The sequence below is a fragment of the Rhinopithecus bieti genome, unplaced genomic scaffold (assembly GCF_001698545.2).
Source record: "Rhinopithecus bieti isolate Rb0 unplaced genomic scaffold, ASM169854v2 scaffold_6908, whole genome shotgun sequence".
Taxonomy (NCBI): domain Eukaryota; kingdom Metazoa; phylum Chordata; class Mammalia; order Primates; family Cercopithecidae; genus Rhinopithecus; species Rhinopithecus bieti.
Window position 1 is genome coordinate 381,201 of NW_016805193.1, and position 24,923 is coordinate 406,123.

A 24,923-nucleotide genomic window follows, 5' to 3' on the forward strand; every position below is an offset into this window, starting at 1 on the left:
CACAGAGTGCAGAGTACTTTTTCAAGGTGGAGCCAGGGGAAGGACCCAGAGCAGGCAAAGCTCAGAAAGAGGACTGCACCCAAACAGCCTAGCGGCCCAGGCCACCTCTGCCGCGTTCACAATGATGGCTTTGCCTGCGAGGGCCTGCAGGTGGTGGTCATCACTCCCCCTGTCCAACGAGGAGGGGGCTGCTTCCCAGGTGGGTTAGGAGGGGCCTGGCCCAGCCCCTTCCCCTCAGGGGAGAAGGCAGAACAGACAAGACAGACACAGCAGACGTGCCCATGGATATAACTTAGTTTATGGGTCAAGCCAATGCAATGCAAAGTTGTTTCTGTTCTTTTTTTTTTTTTTTTTTAACCAAAATAAATAAATCAGATCTGTCCCTGTGAAGGTCAGAGTGATGAATGAGGGGCAGCTGACCCCTTGGCCATGGTCTGCCCCTCATCCCCAGCCCCTCCTCTCCCTCTTCTGACCTGCTTTGGCACAGCAAAGAAAATGATGCATCAGAAAGTCTCCATTGGGTTAAAGGAGAAAGAAAGAATGGTTGGGGTGGGGAAAGAGGCCAAGGGAGGAGGTGGGTGGAGGTGGAGGGTTAACAGGACCAAGACAGACCAGCCAGTGCTCCAGTGGTGGCGACCTGAGCTGGACTTCCTAGCTATGCACAGACTCTGTGGGGTCCAGGTGCTGCCTGGGCCCAGGCGGGGTGGGTGGGACATGTTTGGGCCCCACACACAGCCTGGAACCCTCAAAGGAACAGCAGAGAATGGACACTGCAGAGACTGAAGCTGCCCTTTCTGTGCCAGGTCAGGCCAAGGCTCTCTCCTGCCAGCTGCCCCGGGTCGTCCTCAGTTCACGCCACAGCTGGGGCCCACCCTAGAAACCTCTGCCAGCCATGGCTAGATCCGACTCCAGGATCCTCTATAGATTCTAAGGCTCAGGCTCATGATGAAGCTATCCTAGTCTCAAATACAGGAGCCTGTGCCTTGCTGGGTGATGGGGTTGCCAGCACACTAGGAAGCCACACAAGGCCCAGTCCCTACCCTAGTGGGTGACACTGGTGGGGAGGGTTGTGGCCAGAGCTGACCCCTCCCCAAGGACATCCCTCGGGGGCTACCTTTCCTCTTCCTGCTCCCCCCGGCCTCCTGGAAGTCAGTAGAGCCTGGGCAGCGTGTGGCCTGTGGGGCAGCCAAGCACTGGAGGGGGACGACAGCCTAACTCCTATGAGAGCAGAGGGAGGGGTGGCGGCACAGCGAGGAAGGCGGTGGTGTGGGCAGCGCTGAGGCACTATTCTTTAGTTGAGAAGCAAGGGGCAGTCATGGGTGTGGAGAGGGCAGTGGCCCAAGCAACCCTAGGCAGCATCTATGAGAAGCTCTTAAAGACGTCCAGGTCGAAGGCCGTGTCCAGGAGGCGCTGCAGCTCCGTCAGGTGGGTCTTCTTATTGCCAGTGGCTGGAGCAGCTGCTGGGTCGCGGCCGGCATACCTGAGAGACGGAGGGATCGGGCAGTGAGGGCAAGGGCACTGAGTGGGCCCAGCCCATCCCTCTGCTGCATGTGCCTGGCTAACTGCCTACTGGCCTGAGGGGAGGGTCCCACAGCCTTCCTGGCGGGGACTGAGCCTTACCAGACGGGCTTGGCGCGGCTGATGGTGGTCCGAAGTCTTGGCTTCACGTAGTCATAGTAGCCTTGGTTCTTGTGCTCCTCCTGGCACCAGGCCAGCTCAGCATTGGGGTACTTCTGCACCTCCTTCAGCAGGAGGTCAAAGGGGAATGGCGACAGCTAGGAGACAGCAGGGGTCAGATCAAAAAGGGGAAACTCAGAGGGCAGGCATGATCCAGCAAAGGGAAACTGGTGTTCCGAGCAGGGAAGGTCAGGAACCCGAGGGCCACACCCCAGGCAAAGCTGTTCTATGAAGGCACCAGAGCCCTGACCCCTACATGGGGGACACCCTGATGGCACTACCCGCCCTCACCTGCTCGATCCTTGTGATGGCCACCTGCCCCACCATGTCGCGTGCTTTGCGCTCTCGGGTGAGGTCATAGTACACTTTGCCGGTGCAGAAAAGAAGCCTTTTGACATTCTCTGGGTTCTGAGCTGCAGGGCCATCTTCTGGGATCACCCGCTGGAAGTGGGTTCCTACAAGACAGTTCCCATGGCTGGGCTGGTTCTCTCAGGGATGTGGCTGAGAGCTCTCCTGGGCCTGGTCTCACTTCTGCTGTGTGAGCAGAGGGCTGCTGGAGCCAGGGCTCCATGGACTGCTGCCAGGACACACAGCTTTCAAGGGTTAGAGATGCTTCCCCTTCACCAGCCTCTGATGCCCAGTATTTGCTCAGACCAGGCGCACTTTGAAAAGCACGTGATGTGTAACAAATACACAGCAGACATGGCCAGCTCTGGCTATCAAGTAACACCAGGCTAGCCTTCAAAACAGCTTGGCTCAGACTTCAGAGACAAGAGTGTATATTAAAACATCCCGGCCGGGTGCAGTGGCTCATGCCTACAATCCTAGCACTTTGGGAAGCCGAGGCGGGCAGATTGCCTGAGTTTAGAAGTTCGAGACCAGCCTGGGCAACATGGTGAAACCCCGCCTCTACTAAAAAAATACAAAAAATTAGCCTGGCGTGGCAGCGTGTGCCTGTGGTCCCAGCTATGCGGGAAGCTGAGGTGGAAGAATTGGCTGGGTCCAGGAGGCAGAGGTTGCAGTGAGCCAAGATTATGCACCACAGCTTGGGCAACAGAGCAAGACTCCATCTCCAAAAAAAAAAAAAGAAAAAAAAATCCCATGTTTATTCCATTTCTGCTGCTCAGGATTTTACAAATATAAAAACTTTCAACACAATCAGAGAAAATATTCAGATAGAGAACAGCGTGTTGGCCAGGTGTGGTGGCTCAGGCCACCACAGCACTTTGGGAGGCTGAGGCAGGAGGATCCCTTGAGCTCAGGAGTTTGGGACCAGCCTGGACAACATGGTGATATTCTGTTCCTACAAAAGTACAAAAATTAGCCAGGCACGGTGGTGCACACCTTGTGTTCCCAGCTACTTGGGAGGCTTTGGTGGGAGAATCACTCTAGCCTGGGAGGCAGAGGTTACAGTGAGCCATGATCACGCCTCTGCACTCCAACCTGGGTGACAGGGTGAGACTCCATCTCAAAAAAAAAAAAAAAAAAAAAAAAAAAAAAGTGGGTTGAATGGTACAAACACACAGTTAGAAGGAATAAATTCAATGTCTGATAAAGGAGTAAGGTTAACAAACATGTATTGTACTCAAGTGATGGACACCCTAATACCCTGACCTAAGCACTGCACATCATATACACGTAACCAAAACCAGTTGTGTTTCTATACACAAACAATGAACAATAAGAAAAGGAAATTAGGTCAACAATTCCATTTATGATACAAAAAAATCAAAGGCTGGGCACAGTGGCTCAAACATGTAATCCCAGGACTCTGGGAGGCTGAAGTAGGAGGATCACTTGAGCCCAGGAATTGAGGCTGCAGTGAGCTATGAATGCATCACAGCACTCCGGCCTGGGTGACAGAGTGAGACTCTGTCTCAAAAAAACACAAAAAATAAAAATCAAAACAAAAAAATTAGCTCAAAGTGGATCAAAGATCTAAACACAAGAGCAAAAACTATAAAACTCAGAAGAAAACATAGGGCAAAAGTTTCGCAACACTGAAGTGGTAATGATTTCTTAGATAATCTGACACCAAAGTCACAGGCAACTGAAGAAAAAATAGACAAATCTGACTTCATGAAAATTAAAAACTTTTGTACATCAGAAGATACTAACAACAGGCCAGGTGTGGTGGCTCATGCCTGTAATCCCAGCACTTTGGGAGGCCGAGGTGGGCAGATCACCTGAGGTCAGGAGTTTAAGACCAGCCTGGCCAACATGGTGGAACCCTGTCTATACTAAAAATACAAAAATTAGCTAGGCATGGTGGTGTGCGCCTGTAATCCCAGCTACTCAGGAGGCTGAGGCAGGAGAATCACTTGAATCCGGGAGGCAGAGGTTGCAGTGAGCTGAGATTGCGCCAATGCACTCCAGCCTGGGTAACAGAGTAAGACTCCACCTCGATGAAAAAAAACAAACCCAAACCCAAACCCAAAGATACTAACAACATAATAAAAGAGCAACCCATAGAATGGGAGAAAATATTTGCAAATTATATTTCTGATAAGGAATTAATATCTAGAATATACAGAGAACTCTTAAGAATCAAAAACAAGCAACCAGATTCAAAAATGGGCAAATGATTTGAATAGGCTGGGTGCCGTGGCTCATGCCTGTAATCTCAACACTTTGAGGCCAATGTAGGAGGATTCCTTGAGCCCAGGAGTTCAAGACTAGCTTGGGCAACATAGTGAGACCCTGTCTCTTAAAAAAAAAAAAAAAAAAAGGGTTTTAATAGACAGTTCTCCAAGGAAGACATATAAATGGCCAATAAGCATATGAAAAGATGCTCAACATCACTTAATCATTAGAGAAATGTAAATCAAAACCCAATGATGAAATATCATCTCACACCCATTAAGATGGCTACTATGAAAAAAACCCAGAAAATAGTAGGTGCTGATGAGGATGTAGAGATGGTGGGATCCTCATATACTGTTGGTGGGATGTAAAATGCAGCCACTGTGGAAAGTTTGGCAGTTCCTCAAAAAACTAAAAATAGAGTTACCATATGGTCCAGCAATTCCACTTCTGAGTACATATTCAAAATAACTGAAAGCAGGGACTCAAAGAAATATTTGTACACCGGTGTTCGTAGCAGCTCCTCTAATCACAATACCTGAAACATGGAAGCAATCCAAGCATCCATGGACAGATGAGCGGACGAGTGAAATGTGGAAATGTGGCGCACGCAGGTAATGGAGTATTTTGTTTTTTTTCTTTTTTTTTTTGAGATGGAGTTTCGTTCTTGTTGCCCAGGCTGGAGTGCAATGGCGCGATTTCGGCTCACCACAACCTCTGCCTCCCGTGTTCAAGTGATTCTCCTGCCTCAGCCTCCCAAGAAGCTGGGATTCCAGGCATGCACCACCACTCCCAGCTAGTTTTTTTTTTTTTTTTTTTTTTTTTTTGAGACGGAGTCTCTCTCTGTTGCCCAGGCTGGAGTGCAGTGGTGCGATCTTGTCTCACTGCAACCTCTGCCTCCCAGGTTCAAGCAATTCTCCGTCTCAGTCTCCTGAGTAGCTGGGATTACAGGTGCGTGCCACCATGCCCGGCTAATTTTTGTATTTTTAGTAAAGACAGGGTTTCATCATATTGGTCAGGCTGGTCTCAAACTCCTGACCTCAAGTGATCCACCCACCTCAACCTCCCAAAGTGCTGAGATTACAGATGTGATCCACTAGGCCCGGCCTATTCAGTCTTCTGTTTTGTTTTTTTTGAGACGGAGTCTTCCTCTTGTTGCCCAGGCTGGAGTGCAGTGGTGCAATCTCGGCTCACTGCAACCTCCGCCTCCCGGGTTCAAGCAATTCTTCTGCNTCTCACTGCAACCTCTGCCTCCCAGGTTCAAGCAATTCTCCGTCTCAGTCTCCTGAGTAGCTGGGATTACAGGTGCGTGCCACCATGCCCGGCTAATTTTGTATTTTAGTAAAGACAGGGTTTCATCATATTGGTCAGGCTGGTCTCAAACTCCTGACCTCAAGTGATCCACCCACCTCAACCTCCCAAAGTGCTGAGATTACAGATGTGATCCACTAGGCCCGGCCTATTCAGTCTTCTGTTTTGTTTTTTTTGAGACGGAGTCTTCCTCTTGTTGCCCAGGCTGGAGTGCAGTGGTGCAATCTCGGCTCACTGCAACCTCCGCCTCCCGGGTTCAAGCAATTCTTCTGCCTCAGCCTCCTGAGTAGCTGGGCGTGCACCACCACACCCTGCTAATTTTTGTATTTTCAATAGAGACGGGGTTTCACCCTGTTGGCGAGGCTGGTCTCAAACTTGTGAACTCAAGTGATCCACCTGCCTCCACCTCCCAAAGTGCTGGGATTATAGGCATGAGCCACCACACCTAGCTATTCAGTCTTAAAAAAAAAAAGAAACTCTGACACATGCTACACAACATGGATGGACCTTGCAGACATGCTAAATGAAACAAGCCAGTCGCAAGGGACAAAGACTCTATGATTTCACTTATGAGTTCCATAGAGTAGTCAAATGTACAGAGGCAGTAACACACTGAACTGGACACTTAAAAATGGTCAAAATGGTAAATTTTATGTTGTGTATTTTACCATAATAAAAAAAGATTGGGGACTGGGTGTGGTGGCTCACGCCTGTAATCCCAACACTTTGGGAGGCCAGGACGGGTGGATCACGAGGTCAGGAGATTGAGACCATCCTGGCTAATATGGTGAAACCCCGTCTCTACTAAAAATACAAAAACAAAATTAGCCGGGTGTGGTGGCGGGCGCCTGTAGTCCCAGCTGCTCGGGAGGCTGAGGCGGGAGAATGGCGTGAACCCAGGAGGTGGAGCTTGCAGTGAGTCAAGATCGAGCCACCGCACTCCAGCCTGAGCGACACAGCGAGACTCCGTCTCAAAAATAAATAAATAAATCAATAAAAATAAAAAATAAAAAAAGATTGGGAACCCCCCCCCCAACAAAAAAGAAGGGGCTTGCCTTGATTGAAGACTAAAGCGGGGTTGGTGACTGGTGGGATGTAGGCTTCCTGGCCTGGTGACCCCTGGTGGGTGGTAAAGGCTGTGTCAGCCACCTGCATGGCACTGTCCTATAGAAATCTGTGTTATGGGTTTCCCTTCACACAAGTGCAGCTGGCATGTGACTTGGCAGGGCCTGCCATCCAGTGTTTTTTTCCTCTGTTCTGAAGGGCTTGCTTTGGGGATGGGCCTCCGTCCGAGCCAGAGGTGAGCTGCCACTCACCCGCTGAAGGAGGCTGCAGGCAGCGGCACTAAACCTCAATCTTGGACATACTTAATTGCCTCTAGTGGAGTCCTTGGGGGCATTTGCAGGTGAGAGGAAACAGCTCCTGGGCTGCATGTGAAGACATGTCATTTGACCAACTTGAATGTAAGCTGTGACCTTCCTCATCTGGTATCACGGGTCTTTTTTTGAATGTGTGTGCCAGAGTTTTGCTTTTATTGCCCAGGCTGGAGGGCAACGGCACGATCTCAGCTCACTGCAACCTCTATCTCCTGGGTTCAAGCGATTCTCCTGCCTCAGCCTCCCGAGTAGCTGGGATTACAGACATGTGGCACCACGCCCATCTAATTTTGTATTTTTAGTTAGAGATGGGGTTTCTCCATGTTGGTCAGGCTGGTCTCGAACTCCCGACCTCAGGTGGTCTGCCCGCCTCAGCCTCCCAAAGCGCTGGGATTACAGGTGTGAGCCACTGTGCCCAGCCATGTATCACAGGTCTTTAAAACCAAAAAGCTGGGAAGAGCCAGTGAGAATCACAAACGTCAGCCCCAGGAGCTGCAAAAGAGCAGCAGCAAAGAAGCCCCAAACATAGCTTCCCCAGGAAATGCCCGTCTCCCTCACACCCACCTGGAAGCATCTCATCAAAGCTGGATCTGGCCTCGGGGTGGCGCAACAGGGATTTGGGGGTGAAGATAATTAACTGAAATACAGAACAATAGGCTTGTGAAGGATCAGATTCTGAAGATTCCAGAAGGAAGGTCAAAAGCAAGGCTACCCAAGCCTTGACCTTCAGGCCATGAAACACACCTGCCCTCCCACTCAACAGGAGCCTCAGGTCAGAAGAGGCAGAGAAGGAGGGAAAAGGAAAGATGACCAATTTCCCTGCTGTTCACCTCCCCTAGCTGAGTATCCACTCCTGGCAGGGCCCATCCCAGCCTGCTCAGATTCCCAATACTCCCCTCCCTGCTTCTCTGTACCTAGGAAAGAGCTCTGACCCTCTCCTTGGCAGTCGCAGAGCAAATGCATCCAAAGCCCATGTAAGGCTGTGACGTGGCCCAGCACCAAGAAGCACCAGGGCATTTGCTGTGGGCCCTTGGGCTGCTGGGGACACTCCAAGCTGCAAGCCTCCGCCCCATACCCCCACCCCTGAGGTATCCCAGGGCAGCAGGGCACTCTCCCTCGCTGTGCCCCACATTCCTTCTTCTTCTTTTTTTTTTTTTTTGAGACAGAGTCTCGCTCTGTCGCCCAGGCTGGAGTGCAGTGGCGTGATCTCGGCTCACTGCAAGCTCTGCCTTCCAGGTTAACGCCATTCTCCTGCCTCAGCCTCCTGAGTAGCTAGGACTACAGGCGCCCACCGTCACGCCCAGCTAATTTTTTGTATTTTTTTAGTAGAGACAGGGTTTCGCCGTGTTAGCCAGGATGGTCTCGATCTCCTGACCTCGTGATATGCCTGCCTCAGCCTCCCAAAGTGCTGGGATTACAGGTGTGAGCCACCACGCCCGGCCTCCTTCCTTCTTATGAATCACTTCTCCCATGTATCCCTCCACTCAACTTCTACTCACTCTTCAACACCCAGCTCAGGAGCCGCTCCCCGGGAACCCTGCACTCCCTTGGCCTTTGCCAGGGCTCACCTCTCTTCCAGAGCTCAGCACACCCTCTGTGATCACCTGTTCAAACATCCGTCCTCCCCACCGGGCTGGGGCTGGCAGCCTATGTGGCTGCTCTGCATGTGGTGCTCAGCAGTACCCAGGGGCCCAGTCGGGGAAGAGGACGCATGCAACACGCAGTTCCCTCATGGCAGCAGTGAGGAGGGGCCAGGCTGTCCATGCTATGTCCTGACGCCATGTCTTGTCGACGCTACCCCTGCAGGTGCCCACCTAGCCAACCCCAAGCAAGAGGCTCTCTGAGGAGCCCTTCCCTGCACCAACAGGGCAGGGCCAGGCCTCGTTTGAACAAGGGAGGAACTGCCACTGACCGGCTTCCGGAAGGGCAGCAGGATCTGGCGTCGTAGCACGTGGAAGAAGTTGCCAGGGGTGGAGCAGTTGACAACAACCCAATTGCAGTCATACAGCTGATTGATGTCGAAGTTGGCTTCTTTAAGGTCCTGCAGCAAGGAAGGAAATGGCCAGAGGCCAGGACGCAGCACTGAGTTTTCTGGGGCATCTGGGGGCCCTTGGGTGATCTAGTTTGGATATTTGTCTCTGCCCATATCTCATGTTGAATTGTAATCCCCCACTGCTGGAGGTGGGGCCTGGTGGAAGGTGTTTGGATGAGAGCTTGGGCCATCCCCTTGGTGATGAGTGAGCTCTCACTCTGACTTCACACGAGATCTGGTTGTTGAAAGTGTGTGGCACCTCTCCCTGACTCTCTCTTGCTCCTGCTCTGGTCATGTGACATGCCTGCTCCCTGACTTCATCTCTGCCATGATTGTAAGCTTCCTGAGGCCTCCCCAGAAGCTGAGCAGATGACAGCATCATGCTTCCTGTACAGCCTACGGAACTGTGAGCCAATTAAACATTTTTTCTTTATAAATTACCCAGTCTCAGATTTTTCTTTATAGCAACACAAGAACGGCCTAACCCACTGACTCACCAGGAGACATAAGCCGGCACTAACAAGTGAGTCCAGGAAGTTCCTTCAGTCAGGCTCATACCCTGGAGGAGAGCCTCAGTCCCATTCAATCCATCCTATTTATCTGAAAGCTACTGCCCAGCATGAAACAGATACTACTTTAAGAGACACAAGTTCTACCTAAAACCAATTTTCCTTAGACACTGACTCCTAATCATTTTCTTTGAGTTTTTTTTTTTTTTGAGATGGAGTCTCCCTCTGTTGCCTAGGCTGGAGTGCAGTGGCACAATTTTGGCTCACTGCAACCTCTGCCTCCTGGGTTCAAGCGACTGTCTGCCTCAGTCTCCTGAGTAGTTGGGACTACAGGTGCCCACCACTATGCCTGAATAATTTTTGTCTTTTTAGTAGAGATGAGGTTTCACCCCCATATTGGCCAGGCTGGTCTCGAACTCCTGGCCTCGTGATCCACCTGCCTTGGCCTCCCAGAGTGCTGGGCTTACAGGTGTAAGCCACCGCACCTGGCCAGTTCTTTTTTTTTTTTTTTTTTTTGAGGTGGAGTCGCCCAGGCTGGAGTGCAGTGGCACGATCTTGGCTCACTGCAACCTCCTCAACCTCCGCCTCCCAGGTTTAAGCAATTCTCCTGCCTCAGCCTCAGAGTAGCTGGGATTACAGGGGGGCGCCACCATGCCCGGCTAATTTTCGTATTTTTAGTAAAGAGGGGGTTTCACCATGTTGGACAGGCTGGTCTCAAACTCCTGACCTCATGATCTCCCTGCCTCGGCCTCCCAAAGTGCTGGGATTTCAGGCGTGAACCACCATGCCTGGCACCATTCTTTTTTTTTTTTTTTTTTTAAGACAGGGTATTGCTTTGTCACCCAGGCTGGAGTGCAGTGGCACGATCTTGGCTCATTGCAGCCTTTACCTCCCAAGTTCAAGCAATCCTCCCATCTCAGCCTCCCAAGTAGCTGGGACTGCAGGCGTGCACCATCATGCCCAGCTAATGTTTAAATTTTTTGTAGAGATGGGGTCTCACCATGTTGCCCAGGCTGGTTCTTTTGAGCTCTTAAAGTTTCACTGGAATCACCATAAAGTTCTCTCAAGTGTGTAACTGAATCAGGGTCTGGGAGCATCCCGCAGGAGCCCATGCTGAGGGGCTCACACGGCATTTCTGTGCTTGCAACAACAGCAGGAAGCCAATGGAGGCAGTCCCTGCACCTTCCTCTGTCCTCCAAGGAAGTCTCTCATCCCAGAGCGCCCAGAGGCAGGGGCCACACCTGTCCACCCACGCGAGCTCCCCAGGATGGAGAAAGGAACAGAGGCACAGTCTGCCACTTCAGGATGTCCAGGTAGAATGTTCTTCCCCAGGTTTCCCACCAGACACCCCGAGAATGGCTGGGCTGACAGGGCCTGTATTACTCACTGGCAGGACGTCTGGGTCATCGTTGCACATCTGCAGGAACCGCTCTGGGCGGGCGGAGGAATGTTCTGGACCCTGGAACCAGACATGCAAGTTACAGTTTAGGAGCTCTTGCGTACTGACATTTGCCGCATTTGCTGTTCCTCCTCCTTAACCAACTAGCTCATTTCTGGTTATCTTTTTCTTGATGGCAGGGTTCAGTTCCTTCCCCCTTCCACCGGCAAAGCACTTGGCTCCTCATCATTTCCACAGTTGGACGCCTGCACATCTAGGGAGTCTGCACCAGCAGGGACAGAGCATGCTAGCCACATCCAGATGGGCTACTCTGGCTTTCCGAGGTGACATCCCATCTGAGATGGACAGGAAGCACCAGCAGAGCCCTTAGGAGGCTGGTGTGAGCTGCTGGCTCTCGTGCCAGTCTTTGGGGTCAGGGTCCTACACAGGCCCTTCCCAAGTCCTAGGTCTGGCAGGGAAGGGCCAGAGGCTCACCATGCCCTCCATGCCATGTGGCAGCAGCAACACGATGCCATTCTGCCGCACCCACTTGGCTTGTCCCGGGCAGATGAACTGGTCGATGATGCACTGGGCCGTGTTGTGGAAGTCACCAAACTGGGCTTCCCAGAGGACCAGGGCATTAGGACTGGCCATGGCGAAGCCCAGCTCAAAGCCTACAAGAGACATAGGAAGGAGAAAACCATGTCCAGGACACCAGCCAGTAGGCCCAGAGGGGGTGGGTGGGTGAGAGGCTGTGGTGGTGTGGCTCCAGGCACTCACCCAGCACGCCGTACTCAGACAGTGAGCTGTTGCACACGGTGTACGGGGCCTGATTGGGCCAGAGGTGGTTCATGGGGATGCAGGTTCTCTTGTCCACGTTCTGGTCATGGAGCACATGGTGGCGGTGGCTGAGACAGGACAACAGAAGTAATAATCAGGAGCTCTGACTTGACAAGCAAATATGCTGGGACCCACATGAAGCACCAGCAGATGCCATGCTCTGTGACCTGGACTTCCGGCCAGGCAGCTGCAGAGTCAGCCCCACCCAGGTCTTAACAGAAGCACCCACAGCAAATGAGGGACAGAGGTTTTCAGCCTGATAGCAATGGGACTCAGTAACTGTCTTCTGAAAAAGAAACACCAGAACCCCTCCCTTTGCATTTCCTACTCTTTGGAGGGCAAACAAAACTGCCCAGAACGTTACCTGAATGTGCCCCGCTCCACGTCCTGGCCGCTCAGTCGGATGTGGATACCCTCCTTCAGGAGCGAGCCAAACGCCATGTACTCTGCCAGAGCCCAGTCCACAGTCCGGTTCTTCACCATTTCCCCACGAGTCTTCAAGATCCGGCTCAGCCCTGCAGAGACACAGCTCTCACCAGCTGCTGCAGGCCCTGCCTGCACATGTCTGCCTTGCTTCTCAGTGTGCCCATGGCAAGAGTGGAGCCTTCTTCACTCATAGTTTCTGGGTTCCTGACTTGCTGGAAAAGCTGTGACCTCAGTCTCTTTTACCACTGAGGAAGTGTAGGATCGTGCTAAGGGCAGGGAGTGAGAGAGGTGGCTCCATCCAACCACCCCAGAGGCTTCGAGCAGGGCAGGAAGGGAGTCTCTGTAGGACACATGATGGGGGTCAAGGTCACAGTCCTAGACTGTCTGGGCCCAACATTTCCACAGGTCAGCACAGAGCTTGTTACCTCCATGAATAGTAAAGTTTTCCACAGGCACAGAGCTAGCCACATTCCCAATGTGTGTCAGAATATCCTCCGTCAGACCCGTGGAGGGGCAGGACATGCTCCTGGGCTGCCCGTCCAGGGTGAAGAAGCCTAGGAGAGGAAGAACAACTGAGGCATGACATCTGCTCTACTTTTCCAGGGACCACATCATGGCAGACACATGATGTAGGGGAGAAGCAGGGTGAGAGACAATGTAGCTCACACTGTGTTCCCCAGAAAACATGAGTGCAGGGGTCTGGGTCCAGGGTCTGCAGGGGTTTTGCTGAAATGGTGCACACAACTGTGCACTGTGGGTACAAAGTGGAAAGCATGAATTTTTTCCTTGAGGAGGATGCCTTGTTACATCAGATCCTCAAAGGAGCTTATTTGTGGCACTGGTTCTTCACTCACCAGGCCAAGGAGAGTCCAGCCAGTGCTTAATGTGCAAGATCTTCTCATCTTTAGATCTGGCAAAAGCTTCCTCACAGATCTTATCATACTTGGAAATTTCCTCCTGAAGGGTTGGACACAACACAGCAGTGACTGGCACAGGGCATGACTACTGCACATGCCCACCCGTACCCCCATACTTTCTGACGGCCACCACGCAAGCCCAACCATACCCCAGCACAACTCTCATGCGTGCCCACCCATACCCCCACACTTTGTGGGTGCAAAACATCTCAGCCTCTGGTCCTGCTCCTTCTCAACAGGCATAACACCTGTCTAAGATTTTATTCTTTTCATCCCAGAAGTTTCTTCCTCACATTTGCTGGGTAGAGATTTTGCTCAGAGTTTGAACCCCTAACCCTTCACATTTTTTTTCTTTTTTTTTGGTGACGGAGTCTTGCTTGTCACCAGGCTGGAGTGCAGTGGCATGATCTTGCTTCACTGCAACCTCCGCCTCCCGGGTTCAAGTGATTTTCCTGCCTCAGCCTCCCAAGTAGCTAGGACTACAAGCGCATGCCACCATGCCCAGCTCATTTTTGTATTTTTAGTAAAGATGGGGTTTCACCATGTTGGCCAGGATGGTCTTGATCTCTTGACCTCGTGATCCACCTGGCTCAGCCTCCCAAAGTGCTGCAATTACAGGCGTGAGCCACCACGCCCAGCCCACCACATTTTTTCTTAAGAACTGGTCCAGGCCAGGCACAGTGGCTCATACCTATAATCCCAGCACTTTGGGAGGCCAAGACAGGTGGATCACTTGAGGTCAGGAGTTCGAGACCAGCCTGGCCAACGTGGGGAAACCCTGTTTCTACTAAAAATACACAAACTAGCTGGGCGAAGTGGCTTGCACCTGTAATCCCAGCTACTTGGGATGCTGAGGCATGAAAATTGCTTGAACCAAGGAGGTGGAGGTTGTAGTGAGCTGAGATCACACCATTGCACTCCAACATGGGTGACAAGGCTAGATTCTGTCTCAAAAAAGAACTGGTTCAGCTCTCATGGTTCCCAGCACAGTCCCAAGGAGGTCTGGGCCACAAAGCTCTGTCTCCAGGATAGGCTACAGGTTATCAGGTTGTTCTGACCTGGGATCTGTCCTGTTCCCATGCTCAGACATAGCTCCTCACACCCACCCTCTCCCTCTCTAGGGCAGCTGCTTGGCCTTCCCACTCACAACCAACCAGCACTTACTATGCAGATTACAAGAGGCCCCTTACTAAGCTGGATCCACCACCTACCTCCCAACCCTGCACAATCTGTGAAATCTGAGAAAACCTACTGGGCCGCTACTACTTCAACCTGAAAACATCCCCTTCTCTTCCCAAAAACACTGTTTGAGGCCCACTTCCTTTACAAAGCATCTCAGTGGCCCAGATTCTCCAAAAAGTTACGCATTGAAATACCATAGTTGTAAATATTTCACATCCTCTCACGTGTATCCTCATAACTTGCAACAGTGAGAACTGGCCCTGTGGCCCACCTTTTCTAGTCATCCCCGGCTCTGGAAAGGCGCACTGGGACAGAACCACAGGGACGTACCTCATACTCGGGCTGGTTGACCACACCCTGCGACACCAGCAGCTCGGCGTACTTCTGTAACACGGGCTTCTGCTTGCGGATCTGCTTGTACATGAGCGGCTGAGTGAACATGGGCTCATCCATCTCGTTGTGGCCGTTGCGCCGGTAACACACCTGCTCAGAGCAGTGAGAGCATGTCAGAGACAAGGGCTGGCCCCTTGGGAAGAAGTGTGGCTGGGGAACCTGCCCCATCTCTCCTAGGTGATGGTCATGTTCTTCATGCCTCATGCCTGCCCTGGAATTTACCTTCTCTAGAATTAGGATTCTGTGTATCTCTCCTTTACACAGTACAGCTGCTCTATCAATGAGGAGTGGCCCTCCTCACCACCACAGCTCCTGCCTGGGATGCAAGCATTCCTTGGTGCTCACAGGCCTGAACAATTTGGAGCTCAAAGGAACCTGCATGAGGCCTGGCAGTAGAGAGCCCTGAGGTGACTCATCTAAACAAGCTCCTCTCCTTGGGACACAAGGGTGCCGAGGGCAGCAGGGGTGGGTCAGATGCTCTGCCCAGGACGTGCTGTCCCCTGGAGTCACTCACCAAATCGACGACCACGTCCTTGTGGAAGGTGCTCCTCCACTCGGCCGCCACTTTGCACACGTACATGACAGCCTCGGGGTCATCTGAGTTCACGTGGAAAATGGGAGCATTCACCACTCGGGCCACATCGGTGGGGTAGGGGGAGGAGCGGGCCATCCGAGGGTCAGTGGTGAAGCCGATCTGCAAGGAACATGTAGCCTAGCAAGAGGGCACCTGGCACAGCCGGCACAGGGACCAGAGGGTGGGGCCGAGGCCCGGCACGGCGTGCACTTGCCGCCTGGCTACTCTTGAGTACGTGCTCCAAAATGGTTGTTTACACTTCTTTTCCTTTATTTTTTCTTATTCTGATAACAAAATCCATATATATTTAACAGAGAGAATTTAGAAGACATAGTTTAAAAAATTAAATAGCAACCTATAATTCCACAGGCTATGGGGTCAATATTCTGATGTTTTCCTTTCCAGATTATTTTCTTTGTATGCATATATATGTAAATAAATATTTAAATTTGGGATCTTATTATTTTTATTATTTTGATTAATTCTTTTTATTTTTTGTAGAGATAGGGTCTCACCATGTTGCCCAGGCTGGCCTCAAACTCCTGGGCCTAAGTAATCCTCCTGTCTTGGCTTCCCAAAGTGTTGTTATAGGAGTGAGCCACTGTGCCTAGCCTAAGAAATTTTTTTCTTTTCTTTTCTTTTTTTTTCTTTTGAGATGAAGTCTCACTCTGTTGCGCCCAAGCTGGAGTGCAATGGCGTGATCTCAGCTCACTGCAACTTCCACCTCCCGGGTTCAAGTGATTCTCCTGCCTCAGCCTCCCGAGTAGCTGGGAATACAGGCATGCGCCATCATGCCTGGCTAATTTGTGTATTTTCAGTAGAGACAGGGTTTCACTATGTTGGCCAGGCTGGTCTTGAACTCCTGACCTTGTGATCCGCCTACCTCAGACTCCCAAAGTGCTGGGATTACAGGCGTGAGCCACTGTGCCCAGCAAGAATTTTTTTTTTTTTTTTTAAAAGAGACAGAGTCATGCTCTGTCACCCAGACTGGAGTGCAGTGGTGCAATCGTGCCTCACCTCTTATTCCAGCCTTCTGTGTAGCTGGTGTTACAGGTGTGTACCACCACGTTCAGCTAATTTTTAAATTTTTTTGTAGAGACGGGGTCTTGCCATGTTGCCTGGGCTGGTCTCGAACTTTGGGGCTCTAGTGATCCTTCTGCCTCAGCCTCCCAAAATGCTGGGATTACAGGTGTGAGCCACAGTACCCAGCCAGAAAAGAAAATTTAAAGACTTTATAACATTCCCTACCAGTTAGATGTACCAAAATTCAATGATATATTCATAATTTTATGATCGGCATTTAAATTTTTATTTTATGATATATTTCAAACATAAAGCATGATAATACTACACTGCTCATCTGTGAGTCCATCACCTAACATGAACAAATCTCAACAGTTTTGTCATATTTGTTAGTGGACCAGAATGTTTCTGTCACAGAGGCTCAAGCCCACAGGCCTCTCTACCCTTAAATCAGAGGAGGACACTGCCACAAGTTATTTGTATTTCATATGTCCGTAAACAGCATATAGTATCTATCTTCTGAGGCTTGTTGGTAACATTTATTGATTGATTGATTGATTGATTGATTGAGACGGAGTCTCGCTTTGTCACCCAGGCTGGAGTGCAATGGTGCGATCTCAGTCTCTGTCTCCCGCCTCAGTTCAAGCCATTCTCCTGCCTCAGCCTCCCAAGTAGCTGGGATTACAGGCATGTGCCACCATGCCCTGCTAATGTTAAAAAATATTTTTGGTAGAGAGGGGGTTTCACCATGTTGACCAGGCTGGTGTTGAACTCCTGACCTCAAGTCTGAGTCAACTGCCTTGGCCTCCCAAAGTGTTGGGATTACAAGCGTGAGCCACCGTGCCTGGCTGACTTGTAAACTTTGATGTAATTTCAAATTCATGAGAAAGCTGAAAGAGTACTACAAAGAACTCCCATATACTCTTTACTTAAAGTCACCAAATGTTCACATTTTGCCCACTCTGCTTTAATTATTCATGCCCTACCATTACACACATACACCTTTTCCCTGAACCATTTAGCAGACAGTTGTGGACCATCCCTATTTCTGAGGGAAAAGTCTAGACATTCCCCTACCTCGCCAAAGTACAGCACTCAGCCTCATGCAATTTACACTATGTCTTTGTCTAATCCATAGTCCACAGACATCATGCAACAGCACTGTATAATCCACTCCACACTCACTCCATCGGCTGTCCTAACAATGTTTATGGAATCTTCTTTTTCCTTAGCCCAGTATCCAGGCCAGGACACCCACTGGACTTACTTGTCATGTGTCTCTAGTCCCTGCTATTCTGGAAGGCTTTCCTTGGTTTCTCATGGCATTGAGATTTCTGAGAGTATTTCCATGTTTTCAAACTATACTGATATACACTCTATGTACCTTATATATGGCATCATACTCTAAATACTGTACAATTCCTTTGCAGTTTGCCTTTTAACATTTGTTTTTATGATACACCCAGGTTGAAACATGTAACTGTACTTCCTTTAGTCTCTACTTTCCAGTGAAACTTAACTAGACACAGTGTACCCCACAGAGTATTTATCCATTTTTCTGTTGGTGGACATTTGGTTTGTTTCCAATTTGTGGTAAACACAATGTTGCTGTACACATGCTTATACAAATTTTCTCCCGCAAACGCTGAGTTTATTTGCAATCTAATCCTAGGAAGGGAAAACTGAGCCATAAGCATGAGCATTTTAAATTTTTCTAAATGCTATCAGACTGCTCTCCCGAGTAGCTGTTCTACTTACACTCCTACTAGCAGCATATTAATGTCCTGCAATTTCCATTTACCATACTGTAACCATTTCCCCAGGATATTAAACTTTTTAATGGTTGTTTAATATCCCTTCCTATAGCTTTGCCAAATTTTATGCAAAGACGCTTTTGCTGCTGGACATAAGCTTGTTTCCTAACTTCGTGGTAGCACAAATATGGTTTTGACAAAAACATTTTTTTTTTTTTGAGACAAGGTCTCACTCTGTTGCCCAGGCTGGAATGTAGTGGTGTGATCATGGCTCACTGCAGCCTTGACCTCCTGGGCTCAAGCAATCCTCCTGCCTCAGCCTCCTCAGTAGCTAGGACTACGGATGTGTACCACCACGCCTTGCTAGTTTTTGTTTTGTTTTGTGTAGAGACAGGGTCTCACTTTGTTGCCCAGGCTGGTCTTGAACTCCTGAGCTCAAGCAATCCTCTTGCCTTGGCCTCCCAAAGTATTGGGAACAGGTTTGAGCCATTGCATCTGGCAGAAAAAGAGTCTTATGAAAAAATATTTACCATTGGATGGCTTCCTTAGGTGAAATTTCTGGAAGGGGAATTTCTAAGTATGTTCTAAAAGAAATAAGAGACTCAGCTACAAAGTTATTTCCTCTCCTTCTACAGATCTTCCTGACGCCACACTACCTCATGAGCAATGAGTCAAAGCAGTAAAGAGATAAAGAAAATATTAGCAAAATTTAATTCTGTATTTATGTTTAATGGCTTTTAAATAATCTCCCTTCTCACACTGACTAAAGAAATGATCAGAAATAGTCAGACACTGACGAGAACATTAAAAAAAAAATTATGGGCCGGGCACAGTGGCTCACGCCTGTAATCCCAGCACTTTGGGAGGCCAAGGCAGGTGGATCACAAGGTCAGGAGATTGAGACCATCCTGGCTAACATGGTGAGACCCCGTCTCTATCGAAAATACAACAAATTAGCTGGGCGTGGTGGTGGGTGCCTGTAGTCCCAGTTACTCAGGAGGCTGAGGCAGGAGAATGGTGTAAATCCAGGAGGCGGAGCTTGCAGTGAGCTGAGATCGTGCCACTGCACGACAGAGCGAGACTTCATCTCAAAAAAAAAAAAAAAAAAAAAAAAAAAAAAAAAAAAAAAAAAAAAAAAAAAAAAAAAGATGTACCAGAGCCTGACACATAAGAGAGCCCTGAACAATCTCAGCTGGTATTGAAGCCAGCATCACCCATCTGGGGCTTCAGCATGTAAAGAAGGTCCTGCAGCAGGAAGTCAGTGATCATAACATGTCTTACTGCTAGAACTTCACAGAAAGAAACCCATTTTGCAAGGCTGAGGTCTCAGCTGCCCTCTCCATAATGTTCACCACTGTTATGAGCTTCTGTGCCTTCATGAACATATGGGTGGGAGCAGACATGGAGGTGCACTCTACCAGGAGTATCTATGGGGGTGGATACGCACACACGTGTAATAGAGGTGCAATCTACCGGCAGGGTTATCTATACTAGTGGGTGTGCATACACATATGTGACAGAGGTATACTCCAAATATACTCTGTACTTTTTTCCATTATGGGTGTATTAATAATACCTCCTAGTATATTATTGGAGGCAGCTATACTTACCACTATACCACCAATGCACTCTCTTAGTATACTTTTGGGAGTTAGTGTGTTAGTAGGAAAATCTTGGTAAGAGGAAAAGCTGATTTATGATGCTATGAACATGTAAAAAAAGAAATAAAATTAGAACTAATAAGCAGTTACTCAAAAAGTTAAAAATAGAGCTATCATATGATGTAGCAATTCCACTCCACTTCTGGATATATACTCCAAAGAACTGAAAGCAGGATTTCAGTCAGGCACAGTGGCTCATGCCTGTAATCCCGGCACTTTGAGAGGTCCAAGAGGGAGGATTGCTTGGGCCCAGGAGTTCAAGAGCAGCCTGGGCAACAAAGAGAGACCCTATCTCTACAAGAAAAATCTAAGAAAAAATTAGCTGGGCATGGTGGTGCGCACCTGTAATTCCAGCTATTTGGGAGGCTGAGGTGGGGGAACTGCATGAGCCCAGGAATTGGAGGCTGCAGTGAGCTATGATCATGCCACTGCACTTCATCCTGGGCGACAGAGCAAGACCCTGTCTCAAAAGAAAAAAAAAAAAAAAGCAGAGTGTTAAAGAGATATATGGACATACATGTTCATAGCATCAAAGCTGGTCTGGGAGCCAAAGGAACTCTAGGGCCAAATGGTTTCTCCTCTCACCCCTGGCCCTTCTCACCCCTCCCATCTACTTCAATCTTGACAACTCGTTCACTACCTGTGCCAATACTTCCAAGGAGGAGGAATCCAAAACTTCTGGTGGAGCCAGTTCCCCTGTTGGAACAGGTCTCACTGTTGAGAGTTCTTCCTTTCATTCAACTAAAATCTGCTTCTTGGTAACTGGAGCCACCCACTGGAGCTAGCTCTATCCATTAGATGCTTTGCTACAGAATTATTTATATTTGAAAACAGTATCCAAGTGCAAAAGAATGAAGTGGGACTCCTTCTTTGCACCATGCACAAAAATTAACTCAAAACAGATCATAGATGTAAGCGTTAAAACTCTAAGACTCAGAAGAAAGCACAGGAGGTAAAACTTTGTGACCTTGGATTAGGCAAAGCCTTCTTAGATATGACACCAAAAATCACAAGGAACAAAAGAAAAAACAGATAAATTATGCTTGATAAAAAATAAAACTTTTGTGCTTCCAAGGACACCAAAATTGTCCCATATTTGCAAATCATCAGACACATGGCTCATATCCAGAATATATAAAGAACTCTTAAAACTCAACAATAAAAAGACAATCCAGTCAAAAAATAGGCAAAGGATCTGAATAGAAATTTCCCCAAAGATGTACAAATAGCCAGTAAGCAAATGAAAAGACACACACATCATTAGTCATTAGGGAAATGCAAATTAAAACCACAATGAGATATCACTTCACACCTTCTAGGATGACTAGAATAAAACAGACAATAACAAGAGTTGATGAGGACATGAAAAAACTGGAATCCTAGCTGGGAGTGCGGTGGCTCATGCATGTAATCCCAGCATTCTAGGAGGCTGAAGCAGGTGGATAACTTGAGGTCAGGAGTTCAAGATGGAGTAAGACTCTTTTTTTTTTGAGATGGAGTTTTGCTCTTGTCACCCAGGCTGGAATGCAATGGCACGATCTTGGCTCACTGCAACCTCCACCTCCCAGGTTCAAGCAATTCTCCTGCCTCAGCCTCCCAAGTAGCTGGGATCACAGGCATGTGCCACCACACATGGCTAATTTTGTACTTTTAGCAGAGACAGGGTTTCACCATGTTGGCCAGGCTCGAACTCCTGACCTCAGGTGATCTACATGCCTCAGCCTCCCAAAGTGCTGGGATTACAGGTCTGAGCCACCGCGACCAGTCACCCAGTGCTAATTTTTCAATTTTTTGTAGAGAAAGGGGGTCTCACTATACTGCTCAGGCTGGTCTCAGACTCATGGGCTGAAGCAATCCTTCTGCCTTGGCTTCCCAAAGTGCTAGGATTACTTGGTCTTTAATAACAGATGTATTTTTATAATCAGAAAACAGTGAACATCCTAAATAACTCAGAGCTGTCATTCTAAGTAAGACTGATGTGAGCAGCAAAGCCTCAGGCTGGTGTGAGGTACCTGGTTGTTGACGACCACGTGCACGGTGCCGTGAGTTGTGTAGGATGGCAGGTCGCTGAGGTGGAAGGTCTCGTACACAATGCCCTGGCCAGCAAATGCAGCGTCCCCATGCAACAGGATGGACATGACCTGTAGACACCAAAGGAGACCCAAAATCCAAAATGTTCTGATTGCCAAGTCCACAAGGCAAACAGAGGAAATGCATCATTTGTTTTTCAAAAAATAACGTTTTGAGATAATTTCAAACATAGAAAGTAGCAGGAAAGTCCACAGGGCCCCAAGTCCCCAACATGCTAGCACCTTGGTATGTCTGTTCAACACCAACACACCCTGCCATCATCTGGGAGGGCAGCACTAGCTTAGCCATCTGCTCAGACCCCACATGGGAGGGCAGCACCGCTTGCCAGGTCTCTTCAGCTTCTCCAACCTGGAGCAGCTCCTTAGCCTTCCTGTCTCTGCACCCTTGACAGATCTTGGGTCCCCACTTGGGAAGGACACGCTGCATCAGATCAGGTTAACTCTGCTCACCTGGGAGGCCGCTGTCTGCTATCCTCCCATTCACTCATCATTGTTTTCCTTGGCAATGAGTATAGTGGTAGTATTCTGTGAGAAGAAACTTTATATCCTGTTCCTCCTCAAACCTCCACCCCAGGCTCAGCAGTATGGACAACTGCATCTGAACCAGCCCTTTGGGTTGATGGCAAACACCAGTTCCTGTTACTCCTACATTTACTAGTTGGCATTCTCTGCAAGGAAGAGCTTTCCCTTCTCCCTTATTTACTTGTGTTAATATGTACTCATGGTTCCTATTTTATTTGACAGGTTGCATTAATATTGTTAGTTATTTTAATGCTCACACTGTTCCAGGTTGATATGGAGAGAAGCTCCTTCCAGCTGCCTCCCTTTCCTGTGAACAGGGACAGGTGTCTTTCATTCATGAGCACTTCCTTGCTTCCTGACCAACAGAACATTGTAGCTTCATGTTGTACTGTCCCTGTCCAGCCCTATACAATATCAGCTGTTTCTCTAAGAAGCCAGCTTCCTGCAGTAGAGGATAGGATTTAAGACCAGTATTTGTATGCTCATCACTGCCAGGATATCATCATTTCTAGGCCCATTCAGCATAGATCTAAAAAATATATGTGTGCATATGCATGCGCATATATACACAGCTATTTCTCTGTGTATGTGTATATAATAAAACTGTGAGTTTGTACTGGTAACTCCAAATTTTAATCCAACTTTCCAGGCCACCTCCTTCCATACCTATAAATATCTCCTACAACTGCAAGACACTCCATCCCCACTGCCTTAGATATGTTTACTGATTTACTCAGTGTCCCCAGTGCCACAATCATGTAAGCCCACCACCTCTACTCCTTGCATACACAGCCTATACCTCTTCAAAACCCTTGTACTAGTAAGGGCTCTCCAGAGAGACAGAACTGACAGGGTGAAGAGGAAGAGGGGGAGAGAATGATTTTTTTTCCTTTTTTTTTTTGAGTCAGGGTCTCACTCTCACCCAGGCTGGAGTGCAGTGGCACGATCTCAGCTCACTGCAACCTCTGCCTCCCACAAGCTCAAGTGATTTTCCCACCTCAGTCCCCCAAGTAGCAGGGAATACAAGTACATGCCACCACGTCTGGCTAATTTTGGCATTTTTTTGTAGAGATGGGGTTTCACCATGTTGCTCATGCTGGTCTCGAACTCCTGGGTTCAAGCAATCTTCTTGCTTCAGTCTCCCAAAGTGCTGGGATGACAGGCATGAGTCACCATGCCTGGCCGAGAAAGATGGATTTTTAAGGAATCAGGCTGGCAAGTGCAAAGTCTACAGGGCGGGCTGGCAGGCTGGAGACCCACAGCAGTGCTGATGTTGCAGCTCAAATGTGAAGGCCGTCTGGAGGCAGAATTCCTTCTTTTCTGGGAACCTCAGTCTTTTCTCAAAGGCCTTGAATTGACTGGATGAAGCCCACTCACGTTGTGCAAGGTCATCTGCTTTACTCAGAATCTATTGGTTTAAATGTTAATCTTATCTTTACAAAATGCCATCTAGATGGGTGTGTAGCAAAAAAAACTAGATGCTGTGGCTAGCCAAGGTGTTATATAACAGACCTTCTCCTGCTGTGGCCTCAGCCTACGGGCCTACTGACCTGCACCTCCCTGACTTCCTGTGACTACCCTGGTCCTCAACACTGTGCTGAGTCATCCTTGGTAGGACGGTAAGATCCATGATTTGTGTGTCAGGGACAAAACCTAGAATTTTTAAAAATAGAACTGCAGCTGTCCTGCCTTTGGGCAGATGTGGCAGGTGCTCATTAGGATAGCAGCATGTGGATGTAAGGATCTGGTTTGCTTACAGGTCCCCTTGGAGGTGTGCAGCTTTGCCGCGATGCCCAGGCTGCCTGAGTGTAAAAGCCATTGGTTTTGACTCACTGACATTTCATGCTTTCCTGATCCCTATAGTGTGTTGTTTTTTCCTGCAGATACTTTTCTGTCCAGTCTGTCTTCTGCTGGCACCTGTAGTCAGTCTTCCTCTCGTCATGGTATTTGTTCTTTGATCATCTTGGTGATGTTGTACTGCGATCGCCATGCCATACTGCATTGTGGTAACCGGCTGCTGAAATCACAGCCAGGACACACGGGGAATCTCCTTGTGTCTGGCAGCCTGGGCCGTACCTCTGGCAGGAGTGGGTGCTCCCTTTGTGGCAGGTTGCATTGCCGTACTGAGGAAATGCTTTCATGAACAAAGATCCCAAAGGCTATATTAGCACTGAGCCAAATCAGGTCTGTTTCACAATCATGCATGAGATTATGGGATGACCTCAGCTGCACTTATACAAAGTATGTAATTCTGCACGAGTGCTGAGAGTTACATAACACACACTTCAGCTCCCTGAGTTCTGGATTTAACAGAAATCAAATCACGTCCTATGGGTGTCAAGAGGAGTAAGAACAGGCAGATGACTGAGCCTGCAATGACCCCACAGTGACCCTGCTGGGGACATGGGAGGGCTTGAGGCAAGGTGACGAGAAGGCTCAGAAAGAGGGCTTGGCAGCTATCCATATTGGGGCAAGGGCAAACTTGTGACAACATGGTTTGTGCAGACTGGAAACAAAGGGACTGACAGTTTGGACTCAGCTACATGCAGGCTTATGAGCAAATCAGGGACTAACCAGCCTCTCCTGTCCTGGCTTCTCATGAAGGGACCAATCAGTGTGACCATCTGTAGCGGTTTAAAACATACTCTATCACTTTTATTCCAATGATTTCATTC

The 24,923-nt window shown here is 48.9% G+C and overlaps 1 protein-coding gene across 5 annotated transcripts in view; it reads right to left on the bottom strand.

The window, feature by feature from the left end:
* Nucleotides 1–276: 276 nt before the first annotated feature.
* Nucleotides 277–24,923, bottom strand: part of OGDH (oxoglutarate dehydrogenase) — a 100,375-nt gene continuing 75,728 nt past the window's right edge. For 2 of the 5 annotated variants that reach the window (XM_017871679.1, XM_017871680.1), the window contains exons 10-23: nt 21,649–21,777; nt 15,139–15,318; nt 14,562–14,714; nt 12,987–13,089; nt 12,558–12,686; nt 12,071–12,221; nt 11,647–11,774; nt 11,362–11,540; nt 10,876–10,947; nt 8,860–8,988; nt 7,512–7,584; nt 1,969–2,132; nt 1,621–1,775; nt 277–1,480 (exon numbers count right to left, since the gene is read on the bottom strand). In XM_017871679.1, coding sequence (XP_017727168.1) covers nt 1,360–1,480; nt 1,621–1,775; nt 1,969–2,132; nt 7,512–7,584; nt 8,860–8,988; nt 10,876–10,947; nt 11,362–11,540; nt 11,647–11,774; nt 12,071–12,221; nt 12,558–12,686; nt 12,987–13,089; nt 14,562–14,714; nt 15,139–15,318; nt 21,649–21,777 — 1,866 coding nt within the window. In that variant the 3' untranslated portion in view covers nt 277–1,359. The remainder of the gene's footprint in view (nt 1,481–1,620; nt 1,776–1,968; nt 2,133–7,511; nt 7,585–8,859; nt 8,989–10,875; nt 10,948–11,361; nt 11,541–11,646; nt 11,775–12,070; nt 12,222–12,557; nt 12,687–12,986; nt 13,090–14,561; nt 14,715–15,138; nt 15,319–21,648; nt 21,778–24,923) is intronic. The other 3 variants (XM_017871676.1, XM_017871677.1, XM_017871681.1) reach the window with 2 other exon arrangements.